The 20,883-nt window shown below is 40.8% G+C and overlaps 1 protein-coding gene across 4 annotated transcripts in view; it reads right to left on the reverse strand.

The window, feature by feature from the left end:
• LOC121859411 (hemicentin-1-like) overlaps window positions 1-20,883 on the reverse strand; it is a 251,339-nt gene that overhangs the window by 122,474 nt on the left and 107,982 nt on the right. For all 4 annotated transcript variants that reach the window (XM_042356203.1, XM_042356204.1, XM_042356202.1 and 1 more), the window contains one exon: window positions 8,184-8,398. In XM_042356203.1, the coding sequence (XP_042212137.1) occupies window positions 8,184-8,398 (215 nt within the window). The remainder of the gene's footprint in view (window positions 1-8,183; window positions 8,399-20,883) is intronic.

Below are 20,883 nucleotides of genomic sequence, written 5' to 3' on the forward strand. Positions count from 1 at the left end.
TATATATATATATATATATATATATATATATATATATATATATATATATATATAAATATATATATATATATATATATAAATATATATATATATATATATAAATATATATATATATATATATATATATATATATATATATATATATAATATATATATATATATATATATATATATATATATATATATATATATATATATATATATATATATATATATATATATATATATATATATATATATATATATATATATATATATATATATATATATATATATATATATATATATATATATATATATATATATATATATATATATATATATATATATATATATATATATATATATATATATATATATATATATATATATATATATATATATATATATATATATATATATATATGATAAAAATTATGTTTTCAAATTTAGTATAGGCGAACATGGGCCACCCGACACACAAAGGGACATTTTGGTTCATTCGGGAAGGACGAGTTGGGGTACAGTGAGTGAGCATGACAAACTTAGGGAGTGTGTGAGTTTACAAATTTACAGGAAACTACTTTCTTGATATAGAAATTGAAAGTGCTTTTTAAGATTTTTTTGTGTGGGCTGCTTAATTCGTTCATCTGAAAGTGTGTGTGTGTGTGTTGTGTGTGTGTGTGTGTGTGTGTGTGTGTGTGTGTGTGTGTGTGTGTAACTCCGTGATGGTGTTTAAAGTCAAAGGTTCTCAAAAAAGTCCACTTTATATTATCCCTGAATAATTTTATTTACTGAAAACATTTTTTTTTCCTGCAGCCGGCCCCCTACCACACACTACTTAATAAGGTAAGTAATTTTTGCCCATTGTATATTTTCAGCCCCTGGCTGGTGTGCTTTTCAATACACCGTTAATTGTTATTATTATTATTAATTATTATTATTATTATTATTATTATTATTACACACACACACACACACACACACACACACACACACACAGACTCGCACCACTTAGCTGCCATTCTGTCTTTATATTACTCACTTTCAACAACAGTTTCTATTTATTTTTACAGTCTGATAATCTTTTTTCATCGTTGTAATGAGCACCACTTTACAAACGTTAAATACGAAATTATTTTTATTTGTCATAATCCTTCAGACAGTCATTATTACCAGAAAGACATCTCCTTTAAAGTTCATTGATCCAGCTTTCAAGCATAGTATTATTCTGGTCCATCTATTTCACAACAACAAAATCAATACATTCAACACTGTCTGCTAATTTTTAACAGATTTGCAGAGGAACGCTGCATCATCTGCATATTGCAACATCCCAAATTCCGCACCTCTTGTCCACACCATGCATTAATTCCATTTGCATTCTTTAGGATGTGCATTGTATATGTTTACAATGGACCCTGTGTATGTATGTATGTTTGAATGTATGTATGTATGTATGTATGTATGTCGAATCAAATCAATAAGGGAATGTAATTTACCAATATAAACAATTAATCCCTCAGCCGGAGCTTAGTTGATTTCAAATCTTAAACCAAAACTCTCTTTAACATTTATTAGACTTTTCACACACACACGCACACAGTTCCTTCGTCAGTGACATAAAAACCGACAAGAATTTTATATTCTTAACACAGTCTGCCTGCCATCTTGACTGCCTGAAACTGGGTTTCCGTCAATACCACTGACACCGGAATGTCATTAACGACTATAAAATTGCTCTAATCTAATTTACCTCCAGTAGAGCTCATTTTAGGATAGTGGGGAAGCTTATGAGGACAAAGGGAGAGGAGAGGAGAGGATGGTGGGAGTGGGAAGACAGAGAGGAGAGGAGAGGCTGGTGGTGGGCATAGGTAGACAGAGGGAGCAGGAGTTGGACGGGTGGACAGTTTTTTTTATATGGTAAATGATTTAAATGTTCCAGTTGATCTCTTGTAACGCTCTGAAGCATTCATAGCTTCGAGACACAATTATTGCTTAGAAAATCTTTTGACAATCATCTTTGAAAAACATTTAACATAAAAAGAAAGTTGGTAGTTAGTTAACGCCAAGAAACTTTATTAAGAACACGACAATAAATCTGGAATTATTAGTTGTAGAACATTGTTGAACAGGTAGTTGAGAAGTAAGATGAACAATTATTTTTATGTTTTAAGTCTTAAAGGTTGTGTCCTTTAAGTCCTCTATGCGATAATTTACATTAATATTGACGTCATGATTTTTGCCAAACATTATTTTTATTTAATAATTACATGATGTCTGTACAATATAGAGGGGGAAAATTTGGATGAAGACAGTTCAATAACATTTAAGTTCCACTTTAAAAAATACTTGTAATATCGAGTGGCGTTATACAAAGGTTACTTAGCGATCAACACGTTAAAAAACAAAATCGAGCAGTCCACAAGTTAATCCACAATTACCGGAAAACACTTTGTGACAAAAATAATTGGACGAGAAATCGCCGAGAACTTCTTGGACAGTGAAATGTCATTTCCTCAGGACAGAAACAGAAAGAAAACCCGGCAGTTTTCGTATGAGAGTTATAGAAGATGTGCAGATGCCGGAAAGTCGTTTTAGGCATAATTTCTTCATCACATTACTTAATGTAGCTATTGTCAGTCTCGACGAAAGATTCTCCAAATTTCTGGAGTTCTTTGACTAGATAGGTTTTCTCTACACTAATGCTGACAAGCGGAAGGTTATTGGGGCCGCCATGGAAGTTCACTGCAAAAGCATGGAACAGAAAATGGGTGATATTGATTTTGGTGACCTGTCCCTTAAAGTGCTGTCATCTGCAAAAGCCTTGTCAAGCCAGTCAACATTTACAAAGAAAAATGCGCTTCAGGTGTATGCCAAATTATGCACTGCACTATATCTGTTCTTTACAGTAGCCGTCACTGTTGGATTACGAGAGTGAATACGTTCTTGTTTGAAACTAACAAAGAACTATTTAAGGTCCACTATTACATAAAACGGTTGCCAGGAATTTTCAACCCAGTTTTGTTCTCGCCATTGCAGATGCAAAGCCTTTGACAGTGTTCGTTATTAACAATTTTCATATACCGATGTATATGACAGTACATAGGAACCTCGCCTTTATGTGAAGGCCTTTTTTGATCTAAAAGTCTCGAGACACAAAGTTGAGGACCCTTATTGCATGGCCAGTTAAGAGTCTCCAGCAAATGTTGAGTATTTCTACCTCTTGGTCATCTCTTAATCCAGTTCCATTTTCTCACCTATCTCCTAGTTGTCACTGGAAAGATATTGGTGCAAAAGCGTTTACAGAGCCCATCTGGGAAGCATGCGTAGTTCATGCTTTCCTTCATGACTCATGCATTAAGGGCGTAAAAGCCTGAAGGGTCATGGGTTTTGTCAGCAAGTTACACAAAGTGAAAGAATGATGAGTGTGTGGGGGGAAAATTATCGGTACAATTTATCGTTTATGGCAAAGCGTGGCCGGTCCCTAATAATGTCAAGTTCCAGGCCTGTCTCCAGGAAAGGGGATATCTGGTCAGGGAGGGAAGAGGTGTTGGTAACAGGGTCATCAGTGGTTTGTAGGTAAGAAAGTCAGAAGTTACCCCGGGTGTTTGGGTAGGGTCTTTGGGAGCAGAGACTGGGGTGTTGGCCATTGAGGTCCCCCACAAGTAGGGTGGGGATGGAGGTGATATGTTGTGGTAGGACAGGTGCAGTAGAGGTAGAGGAAGGCACATAGGCATTGACAATACAGTATTGAGGGACATACCTGTAAGTGTGATTGTAATGGCGTGTACGTCTGTAGTGTCGGCTTCAATGAGGACATCGAGAGGTTGGTAGGGAACATCCTTCTTGGGGTAGATACGTAGTCTACGTGCATGGCCTCATGGTTGTCCATTGATGCGGAGAACTGGAGTGGATGGGCCACAGGTGCGATGGGTGAACAGAATGAGGCACTGCGTGTCATGGTGATGGGGCAGGACGTGGCATGGGGGCAGCAGGGCACACCTTGGCAGGCTCGGTAGATGCCACGCCAGCAGTGATGCCAGACGGTGGTGGAGTAGGCCATGAGCATTAGGGGCACACAGAGGGGCTACCAGCTTGTGTCAAACCAGAAGAGTTAAGTGACTGGGTAGCAGCTGAAGGCAGGGGTATTCGGTGTAGGTCGGAGATGGAGGTACAGAGTGTATCAAAGAGTTTTTCAACACGGTTGGTAAATTCGTGGAAGAGGGATATGATCTGTGTCGTGTCACCGGAGGGGGGTTGTGGGGGAGCACCGGTGGGGGCACAAGGCCTGACAGCATCAGAGTAGAGACGGAAAGGAGGCCCAGTTGTAGTTGAGTTAGGAGATGGCCGGGACTGCTGTGTTGCAGCCAGGTGAGGCCAGGCAGGGGCAGGTGATGTTGAAGAAGGCGTTGCTGGAGACAGAGGGGACGCAGAGGGATGTGGCTCGGTAGGCTGGGGAAGAGGTTGAGTTTGACGCAGCCTTCGGAGATGCTTTTCTCCTGGGATAGACGGACGTTTGGGGCATTGTCGTGAGTCAACATTGTGCCAGCCACCACAATTACAACATCTGGGGTCAACAACATAGCCCACAACACCTCCATTGAAGTGGTCTTTGATTTTTATGGCACAGACGGAGGAGTGATGGTTACCTGAACAGAAGCGACATCTGGGACGATCATGTCAGCAGCAGGCGGTGAAGGTGTGACCCCAATGGGAGCAGATGACACAAAAAACAGGCCCGGGGTGATATGGTTCAGCGTACAGTGGGGGGAGGACTGGGTGGGTATCAGCAGTGGTTGGGCACTCCCTCCCCTTCCATTTAACTATGACAGCTGCTTGTGGGGTCTTTCCTCGGTAGTGTCAACGTATACTGAGTATACGTGGATTAAAGTTACGAGCATCTTCGACTTCAGCGTATAGGGGGAACTGTTTAACTAGGATGTGGCAACATTCCGCTGCATCAGCAGGTGGAGGCATGAGGACAACCCCGTCAAATCCAACAGTACTGAGTGTTTCATAGACCTCGGGTGTCTGACACTTGATAAAGTTACGGTTCTTACCTTTTCGGAATTGACTGGTGAGACCGTGTTGTCTCCAATACTTTGTTGTCCAATTAAACCGTTCCTGAGTCCTTCGGAAGTGCAGATTCAGCTTACATGGTTGGTTGGCAAAGGAGGTGACGAGGGGAAGCTCGCTGCCCTTGGCATTGGTGTTACCACTCCAGCAAGTGTTTCCCATAGAAACATTACCGTTACTGTCACTATCACTGAGGTCTGACTCTTGCAGGGTGTGAGATGCACTATGACTATCTGACTATCCATATCAGAAATGTCTCTATCCATGAGAGAGGGGACGCCTCTTCTGGGGCGTTTACGTCGACCTAGACCCTCCTCCACATCGCTGGCAACACTTGCCGGCGAAGGGGTAGATAGAGACTGAGGGCTTTGTGTGACGATCGGGAGGACAGGAGCACCTATGAGCACACGTCTGTCCCGTTAATGTCCCCTTACGTGGTCAGACCGCGACTGACTAACTTTGTTCTACACATCTTACCTAAGTCTTGACCTTCGGAATGACAGAAAGGTCAAGATGATTGTGACTCAGAAAGAAAAAAGTTTTGTCTTTGTCATAATAACTTGGCAGGTAGATTTCCTATCGGGTCCTACAGATATTTAATGAATTTTGGGGTCAAATGGTCAAGGTTGTGTTATCCGACTCAAAAAATTAATGTTCTTACATGTCTTCCAGACATATTATGTGCTGTCTGTGATATTCTCGCCTATCAAAGGAAACAAATCACTCAAAAATGTTATTAAGCCTTAAACAGAGCACAACTGACGACATAATACCCTACGTCATCTTAGTTATTAGTTCAATTAATTTTCGTTCATTTCACAAGATTACTGAATAACAATATGAGTGGTTCGCTGAGGGTGACACCTGGCAGTATTCACCTTAAGAGTTCCAGCAGATATATTTATTATATGGTCAATATTTATGATGAAAATAACAATCAAAAGAAATCTGCTTTATCTTATGAATTTTAAATCAGGTTTTTGGGATGATAGAACTCATTGTGAAAATTTGGAGTTAAATAATCGAATCGCTCGTACAGTAACTCTGAACACAACATTTAGCCAATCAAATAAACAGACAGATATACTGGTAAACATAACCTTGTCAAAACATAGGAATTTAAAGGTGTATATAAACAAGAGAGCAAGGCAGACAGGAGGTGGTAGAGACTCCATGCACAAAGAAGTCTATAGGGTGTGGTCGGAAGGGGAGAAGAAAATTGGCTCATGTAAGGAAACTTTTTTGACTGGATTGTAATGAAGAAGTTATTAATAAACAGGATAATTAGAAACTACGAGGTATAGGGTGTAGTGAGGGGGAAGATAACTCACGCTGATATTTTTTAACGCAGAAGTGAGTGGCCAACAATGTAGTTATTGTCCCTTCGACTGTACAAACACGGACAAAATGGAGCTTCTGTATTCTTCGCTCTCAACCTTTTTTCTTGTGTTCGGGTTGTATATCGTCATTATATTGTGCTACAGATGGTACAGTTATCAATCTGTCATATTCAAACTAATTTTCGAAAAGATTACATAATGTTACACAATTACTCCTAATGTCAGACTTTATCAGTTATACATAGAGCATCTAATCTCAACAAACAAGTTAAGAACAGTTTCGGAAATGTATTCCTACACCCTTTGTGGTAGCCATGTCTCCAAACGACCAAACTGTATGACCTAGTCCTACAGTATTGTGAACCTATCCACCAAACACATCCGTCGTTACACGACCAATACCCATTAATTTATAAAGAGTGATACTACTACTGCAACGTTGCTGTTTGGAGTCACGGGATACCGCAGGGGGTGTAGAAACACATTTCCTCAACTGTTCATTGTTAGGAACCGTCTTTATTTGGTAACGTAAGTAACATGACTTACTATGTTTTCTGTATTTTATTGTATATATTGTTTTGTTATTTCATAACTTGATCTGTGTAGTATTATTTTATTGTTTTATGCACTTTTATGTTGGGTGATGAAGTATGATCTATATTTAGAATGATATTAATGATTGTAAGGGTACGTGATGAGAATGCTGGGCATATCAATGTTCTTTTGTCTTTGATGCTTACGCTGGGGAACGTGGAACGGCGGGACAGTCTCTCTCTACTCTCAGCTCTAACTTGGAGCAGATATTCCTGTTTTTTTCTCCTTCCACTGCCTTCTTGCTTCTATCGGAGGTGCACCAGGTGGTTTTCGGGTGATCCTATGTTTGTGGAGGTTCTGGTTGTTGCTCTATGCGGTAAGACTGGTATTTGCCAGGTTAATATAAAATTTTGTAAGAGTGTTTGTGTTAGTGTGATTTCATTTTTTCTTCTTTTTTGTAATGGTATTTACCCGGTTCATACATGTATATGCCTGAATATTTTTGGATAGGAGTGTTTATATTACTTAGTGTTATTTCAGGCATGTAACTATGGAAGATAAGGAATAATCATGTTTATTTTTAGTTAAGCTTTGTTTCATTAACACTGAACCATCTTTCACTAAGTGACCTATGTCTCAACATATATATGGTCATTTGGTGCAGAGTTCCCATGGGAGCATTTTGCATTTCTGTTAGGTCACAGTCCACGTACTGGAACTTTGTTGTTTTGGGTGAAAATTATAAGTATTAAGTGACCTTCCAGTGATTTGAAGGCCTTAAGTATATAAGAGGGAAGTGATCGTAACAACATATACAGTATAATATCTAACGTTCATATTGAAGCTGAGTTTTCTGTATGTGGAGCTTATCTTTTAGTTTCAGATTCAAGTCTGTGACTAGAATTTGAAATAGTTTTGTTCATAACGCTGAACGACAATGAAGAATTAAAAAACAAAATCATAAACACGTGACTCCCCATAATAAAGACAGGATACCGTTCTTCGTATTGTTACTACCTATGTCATTTATAAAATGACTGACTACAACTGTTCTCCCCGCAGTTTATTGTCTACCATCCACGTTGTGTCAGTCAGTGAAAGGCTGTTCATTACAACAGGATATTACATGATAGAGTTTGCATGACAGTATCTTACTCAGGCAAATGTTCAAGTAATAATTGTTTCACTCTAAGTTGCCTTCATACAGTAAGCAAGACTTGGAGGCATTGTGCGGGTGAGCAATAGACTTACCGTAGACGTGGAGCTTGACGATGGAGGTGAGGGAAGGAGAGCTGAGGAAGTCAACCCGGCAGGTAAAGTCACCTCCATCCTGCAGGGTGACGCGCTCCAGGTTGAGGTGTACCCGCTGGGGCTGCGTCAGGTTGAGGAAGACCCGCCCTTCATAGCGAACGTCGCGGGTCTTAGGGCTTCCTTCTCGCCAGAAGTCTCCACTGCGGGCGTCGTAACTGCCGGAGAAAGAAACCAGAATTATTATGGAAAGTGGAATTTGTCTTTCTTGGTTTTCATCTTCTGTGTGGAATAATTATTGAAAAACACATAAGTATTACCACTGATAGCAAGTGCTAAATGAAAGTTAGTTTTGTCCATGTAATAAAATGGTATCTCTATTTTTTAATGCAAGAATTAATTTTACAAGACACTACATCACAGTTTAACACATTGTCTGATTTCCCTAAATAATGTCATTAGCCGTTACTACTAATTACTAGAGACATATGTACAGACAACCAAAGATCCAGCGACCTAACCTGGGTCTCGTAATCGCAATTTTACGTGGCGATATTTGTTAAAGTAAGGCTGTATGTAATGGTGATTGTGATGTGTGGATCTATTTCAGGCTGCATCACTGTCAGGATAAATATTAAACAAACTAAAGGAAGCATTTTTAAATAATAAACTATTCATTATTATTTCAGATCATGAGAAGTTTCTAAATTTTAGCATATTTAGTATATTTGTTTAAACATTATTTAAGCAAATATGCGAACATTTGGAAACTTCTCATGATCTAAAATAATAATGAATAGCTTATTATTATAAAAATGCTTCCAAACTATCCTCCATATTTAGATTGTTGTAATTACTCAACGAACTGATCAATTTTATAAAGCCCCCTCCCTTTTTTTTTGCTAAGTCCATTTTGCTTACTTCGTTCAAATCTCTTCCTGATAATTCTAATTCTGTCTGTCGACAGCCAAAATTAAATAAGTAAACAACCATAAATACGTAATTCTTGACGTGCTTCTTATAGAACTTGCAATTTAAACGTGTTTCTTAATTATAAGGAAGTCCTGGGGGTTACGATTGGGTTGCATTCTAAACTTTCCTTCGTACATCGTTCGTTCGGGGCTCAGATTTGTTTTATAACACAATAAACACAATGTTATAAATGGTGGTTGGGGCCAACACAACAACCACACCTAAAGTTAACGTGTTGTATGATCCAGTGTCAAGGAATAATCCAAGGAGACAGGGCATCTCGCCAACCGCATTACCCCGAAACATGATCCGAAAATCTATTAACATCCAGATTCCCAATTATTGCATATTAAGACAAATGGTGAAACTTGCCCTTAGTTTCACCACATAGCAAGTACACTATGTTATACAGTATCACTCAATTTAGTCCCCCGTTTTTAAGAGGGTTCTTACATTTGGGAGTGGGGATTGATCTCTATGAGGTCGATCCCCAAAATCCCAACTTTCTGACACTTATCGATGGTATGTGCATTTCCATGCCAAATTTCAGCATGGAAAACTGTCAAAACTGTCCATTTTTAGCTCACTTATATTAACAAATGAACTCTTGTCTTACCAAGAAGACAACACACGAGTAACTGGACACCGTGCTGGACGGGATGGATTACGTCAGGCCCGGCCACGTAAACTACTTCCCAAGATTGATGATCGGTTGGTCGGGAGAAATAGGAAATAGCAAGATCATATGGAGATTCGTTCGTATGTCTGGAGTTCCTAAGTAACATATAGGCCTCTATCTATGTAATTCCGTAGTCATCTTTCCGTCTTGCTCATTGGTATTCATTGAAAGAGAAAAATAAGCTCGGTGAGTTCAAAGGTTTAATCTTGATTTTCATCAAGAAACTTTTTTAAAAATTAAACTTTACAACCATCTACAGTTTTTAACATAATTTTAACATTGAATTAGCACTTAAAAGATACAGTTAAGGTCACTCCGGGTTTTTGTAATACCTATAGTTAAGTTTTTACTTCATAATTGCGAGAGAACTTTAGAGTTTAACATCTAGTGTTAGTTCCCCTTAAGTGTACAAAGTTTTATAATGATGTTTGTAACGACGGGGGAAGTACGAAGACTTTCGTCGTTATTTTGTCATTAATTTTCCCGTTTTATCACGGAAAAAACAGACCTCTCTAGAGTCTTGTATCGCTGCATCTAATTTTGGGTTAATTATGATGTTGCCGCTAATTAATGAGAACATGTGGACGTGAGAGAGAGAGAGAGAGAGAGAGAGAGAGAGAGAGAGAGAGAGAGATAGAATTCTTTAAAGAGCCCGCACACTACGCACAGAGAGCGTGGAATCTGCCTCTTGTCCACACACCAGCAACACGTCACTGCCTGGGAAACACGACACTGAGACTCGCCACTAGATCAAATGCGTGTGTACTGTATGTGTCTGTAATGAAACACTGAACGGTACATGTTATCAAATCTGACAATGCGCAGAGTAATAACAAATCGCAAAATGGAAAAAAAGGTATAAGAACAGAACGAATATAAAAGTAAAGGGAATATAAAATAAAAATAGTTACAGTGGGCACACCAAGCAAGAATTTCCTCTCACCACAAGTTTCCTGGGGAAAGTAAACACGACCACAACCAGACCAACATCTTCTAACTTCCCCAACATAGGCCAGTAGTGCACGCTGATAAAACATTTACACACGTCGGGGATTACTTTCCATTTAAGCCAACACAGCCAACTTTAATGATACGAGACCCTTCGAGGAAACATTACTCATTCATTAGTGTAATTAAGGACCCAGCATTGTATAAACGTAGAATTTCCTGAGAGGGATTTAGTTTTCAGAGGGACCCCATAAGCGGATTATATTCTTCCTCGATGGGAGTTTGTCATATGTTGAAGTCAGTAACTGAAATGGCGGTAAGTTGACAGTCTCTCCTTCTTTACGTCTCTCGTGGTCCAGTTGATAGTCTTGTAAGTTAACCTTTCTTTATACAGAATTCCATTGGTATTAGTTGTAAGTCTTGTGTTAGCTGTGCTTCTCTTTATACAAGTTTCCTGTGGTCCTTAATAAAGGCTTTGTCCCACATATTCCTCGCTTGGTTTAATAACCCAGAATGAAGAATGTAAAATTACTTTCTAAATACTCAATACTCATGGTTGTCTTCTTGTTATTGATAAAACACTCAAGTGTCATATACCCTCGTTTAAGATTATCCCATTATATCATAATTTTGATGAATGAACGTTTAGTATGAGCAGTGGGACCGAACACCTAGTAAGCTGTGATGTAAGGTCAGCATTCTCGCCTCGTATGCGAGCAGGCCATTCTTCGATCCTCGGGCAGGGTGAAACTATGGGCAAGTTTCTTTTCACCATTTGCCTTAGTATACCCAGCAGTAATTGGGAACCAGGTTGTTAATCGATATGCAGATCGTGTTCCGGGGTTATGGTTAGCAAATGCAGTTGGCGAGTTGTCCGGTCTTCTCGGACTATTCCTTGACACTGGGTCAGCAACTCTTTAACTTAGGGTGTGGTTGTTGTGTTGGTAACAGCTTCGACACCTTAAACAAATTCACGCAACCATTATTATTATAATAAACAAAAGAACATAAAAACATATGAATGGAGGAAACTGGAGCAGACCCATACTGGGCAGTCCCATTTACACCAAACCCTTATTCCTCATATATCCATCCAACCTATGTGTGAAGCTATCCAGCGTATTCGAGTTGATAATGATATTTGTTAACTTGTTCCACTCGTCCACTACTCTATTTCCAAACAAATATTTATCTTATTCTCGCCTTAATCTAAATTTGTCTAATTTAAAACCATTGTTACGAGTTCGCTCCTGCTTGAATAGTTTGAGTACCTTTGTAATGTCAGCTTTGTTCAGCCCTGACTTCCATTTATACACCTCTATCATATCGTCCCTCATCTACGTCTCTCAAGGGAGTGCAAATTAAGATGCTTTAACCTGTCTCTATACTCAAGGTTCCTAATGCCCGGGATTAGTCTTGTCATTCTCCTCTGAATTCTTTCCAAGGATTCTATATGCCATTCTGTAATACGGTGACCAGAATTGAACTGCGTAATCCAAGTGAGGTCTCAGCAGCGCGAGATATAGTTTTAAAATGACCTCGCTAGTCTTGTAACTAACACTCCTTTGTATGAACCCAAGTACTTTATTAGCTTGTTTCGAGCAAATACACATTGCTTACTTGGCTTAAGATTCCTGCTTATCATTACTCCTAAATCTTTCTTGCAGTCGGATTTCTCAATAACATCGTTGTTCATCTAGTATCTGGTTTCCCTGTTTACATCTCCTATACTGAGTACTTTACATTTGTCAACGTTGAATTTCATCTGCCATTTTTCAGACCATTCGAAAATTTTAGATCTTCCTGTAGTTTTGCCGAGTCCTCGTCAGATTTGAGAACACGTCCTATTTTAGTGTCATCAGCAAATTTACTTATGTTGCTGTCAAGCCGATATCTATGTCGTTTATGTATATAATAAATAATAATGGTCCAAGTACTGAGCCTTGGGGAACTCCACTTGTGACGCTCCAATGGGACTTAGTGCCGTTAATGCTCACTGCTGTTTCGTCCTGTAACCACGCCCTAATCCATTTAAGGATGTCACCTTTAATGCCATGGCTCCACTTTTCTAATTAGTCTTTCGTGGGGACTCTGTCGAAGTGCTTCTTTAAAGTCGAGATATACCACATCATAATTGTGCCTCGTCCAGTGAATCGAAAAAGATGAAAAGAATGTTAATAGATTAGTTAGACAAGTGATCGCGTCCCGTGCTGGAAAAGTTTGAACGTGCTTTATTAGCACGCAACCATCCGACCTACAGCGTACAGAGAATTAGGGTGCACCAAGTCCGTAGACTTGCATCGTTTTCCAGCATAAATAAAATGGTTAATTAATGTCTTCCTACAGAAACCATCGACATGGGACCAGGTTTGTTCCACTCAACGATTTTTTTGCGATTTTTCCACCAAGTTTGATGAAAAACGATTGTGCCATTTCGGCTAGCCAGAAGAGACAGACAGACACAGACACACGATCATTCTTATAGTATATTAGATGAACGCCTGCTTGTGAAGCCATCTTGGGAATCATTGAAGAACTTGTGCTTCTCCAGGTGATTTCGAATAGAGTTTGAAATAATTGTTTCCGAATTTGCCTACAATTGATGTTAGACTGATTGGTCGGTAGTTAGAGGATAGTGATCTATCTCCCTTCTTGAAAATCGGTATTACATTAGCGTGAGCCACCGCTCTGAGAAGACGCACGTCGCAGTTACTCCAGACCCACGCCGCCGCCACGCTTCCACTTGCTCACGACGGCCCCTAGCCAGACTTACTGTCGCCACACACGCCACTTTCACTTTGATGTGGATATCTCGTCTCTGTTGAGTTGACTTGCTTGTTTCTCTGTATTTTTTGCTCACAATTCTTAGTGCCTTCACCGATTTCTCCCAGTATTAACGAACCCTAAGGGAACTGTCACTGTCGTTAGGTCAGGCCACCACTCTACGACCCCCCGTTGGGGTTGGCTACGGCACTGGTCCTGGGGCACTGAGGAACTAGGTAGGTATAGTGAGCCTTCATTGTCAATTTATTAATTTAAGACGAGCGAGAGAGATGTAAATCTCAATGGAAGGAAAATGCCAAGAGGCTTCGGAAGGAAGACGACTTCTCCACATGGCCAATATGTCCCCAGCAATCCACCCGTGGTAGAACCACCCAATCGCCGCGATTCCGACTGTGATGAAGTACAAGATTCCCAAGGAAACCGAGTTCGACAATGCATACGAGGTAATAGTAGCACTGAACTGGAATACAAGAACATCAAGTTCAGTGTAGTCTAATCTAGTTGGAGACTCTGATACTTTCCCCAAGACTACAACACAGCCAAGATCCCTCAGCGAGGCCAGCAACTTCAACGGAAGACGATCAAGATAATACCATTAGACCCCCTCGAGAGAAAACAAATCCAGAATGGTCCTACTACGATATCCTCTGGAACTACCTGTAGAAGCTGTCACAAAACATTCAAAAGTGACCTGCTGCAGAGCCCTGTGTTACAAGTCCGACAAAGCAGAGAGACAAGACAAGTGCTAGTGGACATCAAGGGACAGTCCCAGAGAAGCGGTGACCTAGGCAACTGGGACTTCTATGTTGTCATTTTTGTCCCAGAACCACTACGATGCTACAAATGTCAGAAATTTGACATCTCCAATCCAGGTGCCACAAAACGTGAGATGTGGCATTTGCAGCCAAAGCCACATGACAGAAATGTGTATTCAGAAACACAAGGACTGAACCACTTAATAAGCTGCGCCCAAATTGTGGAAAGTGCAAACATCACGCTTGGAGCACATCATGCCCAGAGAGAGGAGAGAGCAATGAAAGTTGCAATGGCAAAAAGTTCAACCACAAAACAGAACAGAAGCACCTCAGAGCACATTCGTGTGGGGTCAACAGTGACAGAAAACAGCCAACCAAACACCCACTCCGCCCCAACTGTCAGAGGATTCCTTCCCTGCATCTCCTTCACCAGGCTACAGGACAAAATTGAGACACCAGGACAAAATCAGTCCATGCAGAAACCATGACAAAACCAGTGGACTCCTCAACCGCAGCTGTGTAGCAGTAAAAGGACAGAACACTCCCAGTATTGTGGAGAACACCATATCAGTTCTGGGACACTGCAAACTCCCCTTCAGGCGACCACCCAACTGAATACACCCCAGCTTCCGCCAATCTACAAGCGGCATTCACCGAAGAACAAATAAAACAGATGATCACTATTATGATAGTACTCTTCTTACGATAATGCAGAAACAAGATACCAGCACCGAAAAATATAATAAATGCAGTTGCGACACAGCTCACAGAAAAGATGCAGGGCACTGCACCCCCAAAACGCCACAACTACAAGTGGAACAGACTTCACGCCCTGGAGACAGATATCAGACAAGAGGAAGAACTTGCCATCCAAGAGATCACCTGTCAGGAAACCTCAAGCCCCTTGCAACAGATCACGAGAGTCAGAACAACAAACACAGACCGTCAGCAAACACACGATCACAGTGCAAGAGCGACAACACCCTGAAGAGAGAAGAAAAACCTGAGATCTCCACCTCCTGCTCCTACCAGAGCAGATGCCCAAGAAACAGCCACCACTCCTAACGGACGAGGAGGAGAAAGGATCAAACCATGAACGCCGAGAGCAAATCTACAGCACCAGCGACTAGGAGACAATGATAGAATAGCCCACCTCCTTGTAATCTCAAGATAACACAGTGGAATGTGCAAGGCTCTGTCCAACAAACGGGTATGCTACTGTGCCAAGCAGCAGCCTTTAGCTAAAAATATTGATGTCTTCTATTCTACAAGAAACCCTGATGTCCAAAGGTCAACAATTCATTGCCTGATACTCAACAGTACTTGTACCAAAGGCAACCCAACTCCCATGGCAGCATGATTCCAGTTAGGGCGACCATCCCCAGTTCGTAAGTAGAACCAGTCTACTGTGGAGATGGGAGTAGAGGCACAAGCTGTTCGGATACACCTGGCAAACGACAGTCTTGTAGTATACAATATCTATAAACTGCCTACCAAATTTCAAAACGACTAGAAGCCGGTGAACTACTGACACAAGGCAACACAGAGCTTGTGCTCATTGCTGGGACCCCAATGCCTACCATCCAACGATCAATCTGACCACAAGAATGAACCTGATGGTCGTCTCCTAGTGGAACTGCTTTATTGGTGATGTTCCAGAAATAACGCCTCATTAATACTGCGGAACCAACACACATACTGAGGAACATTAGCTCCTCATTATTCGTCCTTCCACTGAGCTCTCGTTCCAGTAGCTCAGTGGGGTATTTGGATGATGAACCAATCGGCGACCACTTTGCAACGACAACTACTTTGAGAATGGATCTACTCCCTCCCTCCCACGTCCACCCAGATGGAATACCACAAAGCAAATTGGAAATTATATCAAGATGAACCTCCAAAAATGGTTTTCGAACTATGAACCAGCAGGAAGATATTGACCAACTACACCAGGACCTTACTGGTGCCATACAACACGCAGTAGAGAAAGCAATACCAAAACAAACCCTACAAATAGACAATTACAAAGACTACTGGTTCTACAATGACGAAGTTTCAGAGAACAGAATCACAGAATCAACACATTCAGAAGACATCTCCGACAATACCCTTCCCCTGAGGGAGTGTAGAAACTCTGAGAGCTGCTGTCAGCATGCTCGTCAAACTACTCAGAAAATTAGGAAGACAATGGCTCTAGTGGTGCGCAACCTTAATGCACACACCAGCCTGAGTGGAACTCTGGAGAAACTTCAGGATAGCAACAGGAAAATTGCCCAGATCTCCCCAGCTCCAATTTCAGCCACTACAGGAAGCAAATCGCTTGGCAGAGTACTTTGCAGAACGCCTGTCATCAGCTCAACTACCTCCTGAAATAAGACTTCATCTACAGCAAGTACAACTGAGAGAGAAGTAGTAGTCAGACATGCAATTGAACAAGCTGACACTACAGACTGTCTGTTTACTATAGACGAAATCAGAAGGCCAGGAAAACAAGCAAAAGACACCGCTCCTGGCAGTGATGGTATAACCTATTCATTGCTCATCAATGCAGGACTTGCTAAAATCCTTGCTCTCATAAATAGTTATAAACGCATCATGGTCAGCAGGCAAACCCCGTCAGCCAAAAGGAGCAAACATTGTTCCTATTCCCAAACCCAATGATCCCCCGGAATTTCAGACCAATATCACTACCAGCATGCATCGGCAAAACTGCCGAAAGGATGGTCCTACACGACCTCCTCTGGAAAATTGACCACTTCACCACAATATCTGATTCACCAAAGGTCTCAGCACTGCACACAGTTTGCCACTCTGGGATCGATTGGTCAAAATAAGGCAAATCGTAGTATTCTTGATCTAGAGAAAAGCATTTGAGCTGGGAGAAATGCAATAGGCCATTGTAAACTTTCACTCTGGCCCGGAAAGGTGTAAAAGGATACCTGCAGGCTTGGATTGCTGACTATCTCCAAACAGAACAGCAAGAGTTACTTGTCAAGGACTGGAAATACACACCACACAAGGAGTGAGTTCTAGTCCAACTCTTCAACATCCTCATGGAACTTGTGTCGGCTCCCCTTTCAGGAGGGTACCAGACTGTTGTGTTATGCTGACGACTTTGCACTGATAGTAAAAAGGCAGAAACCAAATCGTAGTTAGAAAGTCCAAAGAGCACTAGACCTCATCAGTGAAGAATGAGGCTCTGCTCAAGTGATATCAATCCCTCAAATCGAAAGCCATGAAGTTTGGACACAATGAGCCGGTGAGACAAACTTCAAATACAAGGTATTGCCCTACAATGTGGGTCAATGTATACAAATACCTGGGCATCTGGATTGACAAACGCCTCAAATTTGGACACTGAGATAAACTCATTCAAGCAGACCGAATAGGCAGGAGAGTCAAATAGATGAGAGTAATGACAGGACCCAAGGTGGGTGTGGACATGTAGTCCTAAGAACGCTATATATACACGCCATTCGATCATTAACAGACTATGACACAGGCTCTAACACACTGGCTGAGGGGCAGTGAGCGAAATTAGAAGATGCCCAGAATAACGCTATGAGAGCCATTGTCAAGGCACCTATGTGGACAAAAGTACCAAAACTTACACATGGAGACAGGTCTCACATCTCCAAACCAGAGCGAACGATTAACAGCGTGCTTCTGCAACAAAACTGATTACCAGGGCGCTCGAGGGTGACATCAAGAATGGACTCTTACGAGCACTGAACCTTAACAGAGATGTCTTTGACAAGAAAAAACATATATTGTACGCAGCTGACGCTGTAAATCGACTGAAATTGAAAGACACAATCCTCAGCAAAGGACCTAATACAATGAGTCCAGACTATAGCATCTTCAGCACCGTGGGAGTCCCTCGCCAAAGCAATTTTCAACATTCTACAAACTGGGACAAGAAAGGCTGACTGTATCCCACATTAGCTCCGGACAGGTAGCAGAGAGAAACATGAAGGCTCTAACATCTCACAATAGTACAGTGTATTACACAGACGGTTCTATAGAGACCACCAGTACGAAGGCAGGAGCAGCCTTCACTATAGAAGGGAGGTAACACGTCCCTTTGGAGAATCCTCAGATGGATGCTCTACTTTGCAAGTTGAGCTAGCTGCCATACTTGGAGCCCTAAGACACGCTTCCATAAACAGTCAACAAGGCATTGTAATACACACTGATCACGATGTGCTATTGAAGCACTACAATGCAGAGAGTCTAGAGACAAATATTCATCTCATAACATCCGCTGTTGGCCTACTGCAAGGTTTAAAACCACAATATCGGCAAGTTATCATTAACTGCGCCCAGTCATATCGGAATCCCAGGGAATGAACGAGCTGATGCTGCTGCCAAGGCTGCGTTAGAACAGCGAAACATTGAGATGAACATTCGCCCAGTCAGGAGCAGATAAAGAAGACCACAATAACATCGAACTGCCCAGTGGAAAATAGAGAAACATAGAAGATTAAATACAAGTATCATGATCGGCCAGGTGGCACTATCTGGTCACGAAATTGCAGAGACCACCATTCATGAAGGATATAACAAGAAGGAAAAAGTCAACTTCCACCGACTGAGATTGGGATACCCATGCATTTTTGGAAATAATTGTATCAGCACGTGCTGTGAGTGGGCAGCGCATGTGCAAGACCTGTGACAGCGGAGCAGAAAAATGTCACTGCACTACCATAGAGTTCCTGGAAGAATTAGCTAGAGAAACATACAACCACCTATCACAGCAGAGAAGGTTGCTGTGAAAGCTAACCACCAACCACACTCTTCAAGAAACCCTACAGTTTTCTTACCGAGCATCCCCCACATTAGTGGTGAGATGTTCATTTAACCAAAAAGACGCTGGTGTTTTATCCCTGCAGTGCGGACCAGCATTTTAGCTTAAGGTACGCGTGTAGGTAATATTATTCCTACAAATCACCTCAAAAAAAAAAAAAAGTATTACATTCGCTATCCTCCAGGATTCCTGGTACTACACCCGGTTTTAAGGACATGTTAAAACAACTTTGCTAAGGCATACTAAGCTCTTCCTTACATTCCTTTAATATTCGGCAAATATCTCATTAGACCTGGTGACTTATTTGGCTTTAGTTTGTATATTTGTTTACTAACATCGTCACTAGTCACTACTATCTCAAGCTTAATTTATTTTATTCACTATCTCTGTAAAGAATCGTTGCCTAGGGCATCATGTTTAAGTTTTCGGTGGTGAAAACTGTTGAAAAATTTATTCAGATTATTGATCATTTCTCCGTCGTTATCAGTTAGCTCGCCAGTATCTGACTGTATTGGTCCAATTTTTTCTCGTGTTTCAGTTTGATACATTTGATAGAATCCCTTGGGGTTTGACTTCACCTCCCTTGCTACCTTCAGTTCATTATTCCTCTTTTTGCTCTTCTTATCTCGGTCTAAACCTCTACCGTCCAATAACTAATAATAATCTCGGAGGTAGACTTCACCACGGTTTATTCTCCTACCTTATAGCCTTGCTTTGTCCAATAATATTCTCTTTTTAAATAATTATTTATCCATTTAGGGTCATTGTTGTTTGATCTGAGTTTTCTTTGTGCATTAAGTAACTCATTATTTAAATTTGTTGTGAACTCTGGCAAACTACAGATCTCAAGTCAGGACATCCTCAACCGTCATCAGGTTCCAGGTAAGGTGAGGTCACCCCTGTGGGTACATTGTGTGAGGTCACCTCATGTGAGGTCATGTATCTACCCTCAAGCATGATACTCCTTCTCTCAGCTGCGTCTTCTGGAACTATCAAAGCTTGCCCCTTCTGAAATCTGTAACTTTAGTGAAATTTTCCTATATGGCTGCCCTGAAATTTAAACAACTAACCTACCTCGTGATCGCTGTTAGCAAGTTCGTTCCCTACCTCGACATTACGAATGAGGTTTTCTCTGTTTGACAGAACTAAATCGAGTTTATTATTACCCCGGGTGGGTTGGGTTATATGTTGGCTTAGGAAACAGTGCTGGATTGTTTCAAGAAAATCCTCTGATTCTGAGTTACCAGTAAGGTCAATCCATTCTATTTGGCTAAAGTTACAGTCGCCTACTATACAGACTTTGCTATGCATGGAAGCCCTGCACATTTCATCCCAAATAAGTCGCTCATTAACTCTATCAAGATTAGGAGGCATATATATTACTCCTATGATTAATTTTTCCCTACCATCGATTAATTTTATCCAAATTGTTTCTGTATTCCGCTCTGTTTTTATTTCCTTTTTTATTTCACACTTCAGATTATCCCTGACATAGATTGCTACTCCGCCTCCTATGGGTGTGGAATAATTTGTAACCTGCAATTTGGTATTCGACAAGTAACTCTCGTGAGTCTAGGTTTGTTCATGTTTTGGTGAAAGTTATTTTTTCGGTACATACCAACTGCCTGATTTCATTCATTTTGTTTCTCATACTTCTGCTGTTTGCATAGAAGACATTTAAGGTAGACGTGCTCTGAGTCCTCTCTTTGCCTCGCTTAGGTTTTAACTCCCTGCCTAATTAATTTTGTCATAATTCCT

This window comes from Homarus americanus, unplaced genomic scaffold (genome assembly GCF_018991925.1).
Source record: "Homarus americanus isolate GMGI-L3 unplaced genomic scaffold, GMGI_Hamer_2.0 scaffold7626, whole genome shotgun sequence".
Classification (NCBI taxonomy): domain Eukaryota; kingdom Metazoa; phylum Arthropoda; class Malacostraca; order Decapoda; family Nephropidae; genus Homarus; species Homarus americanus.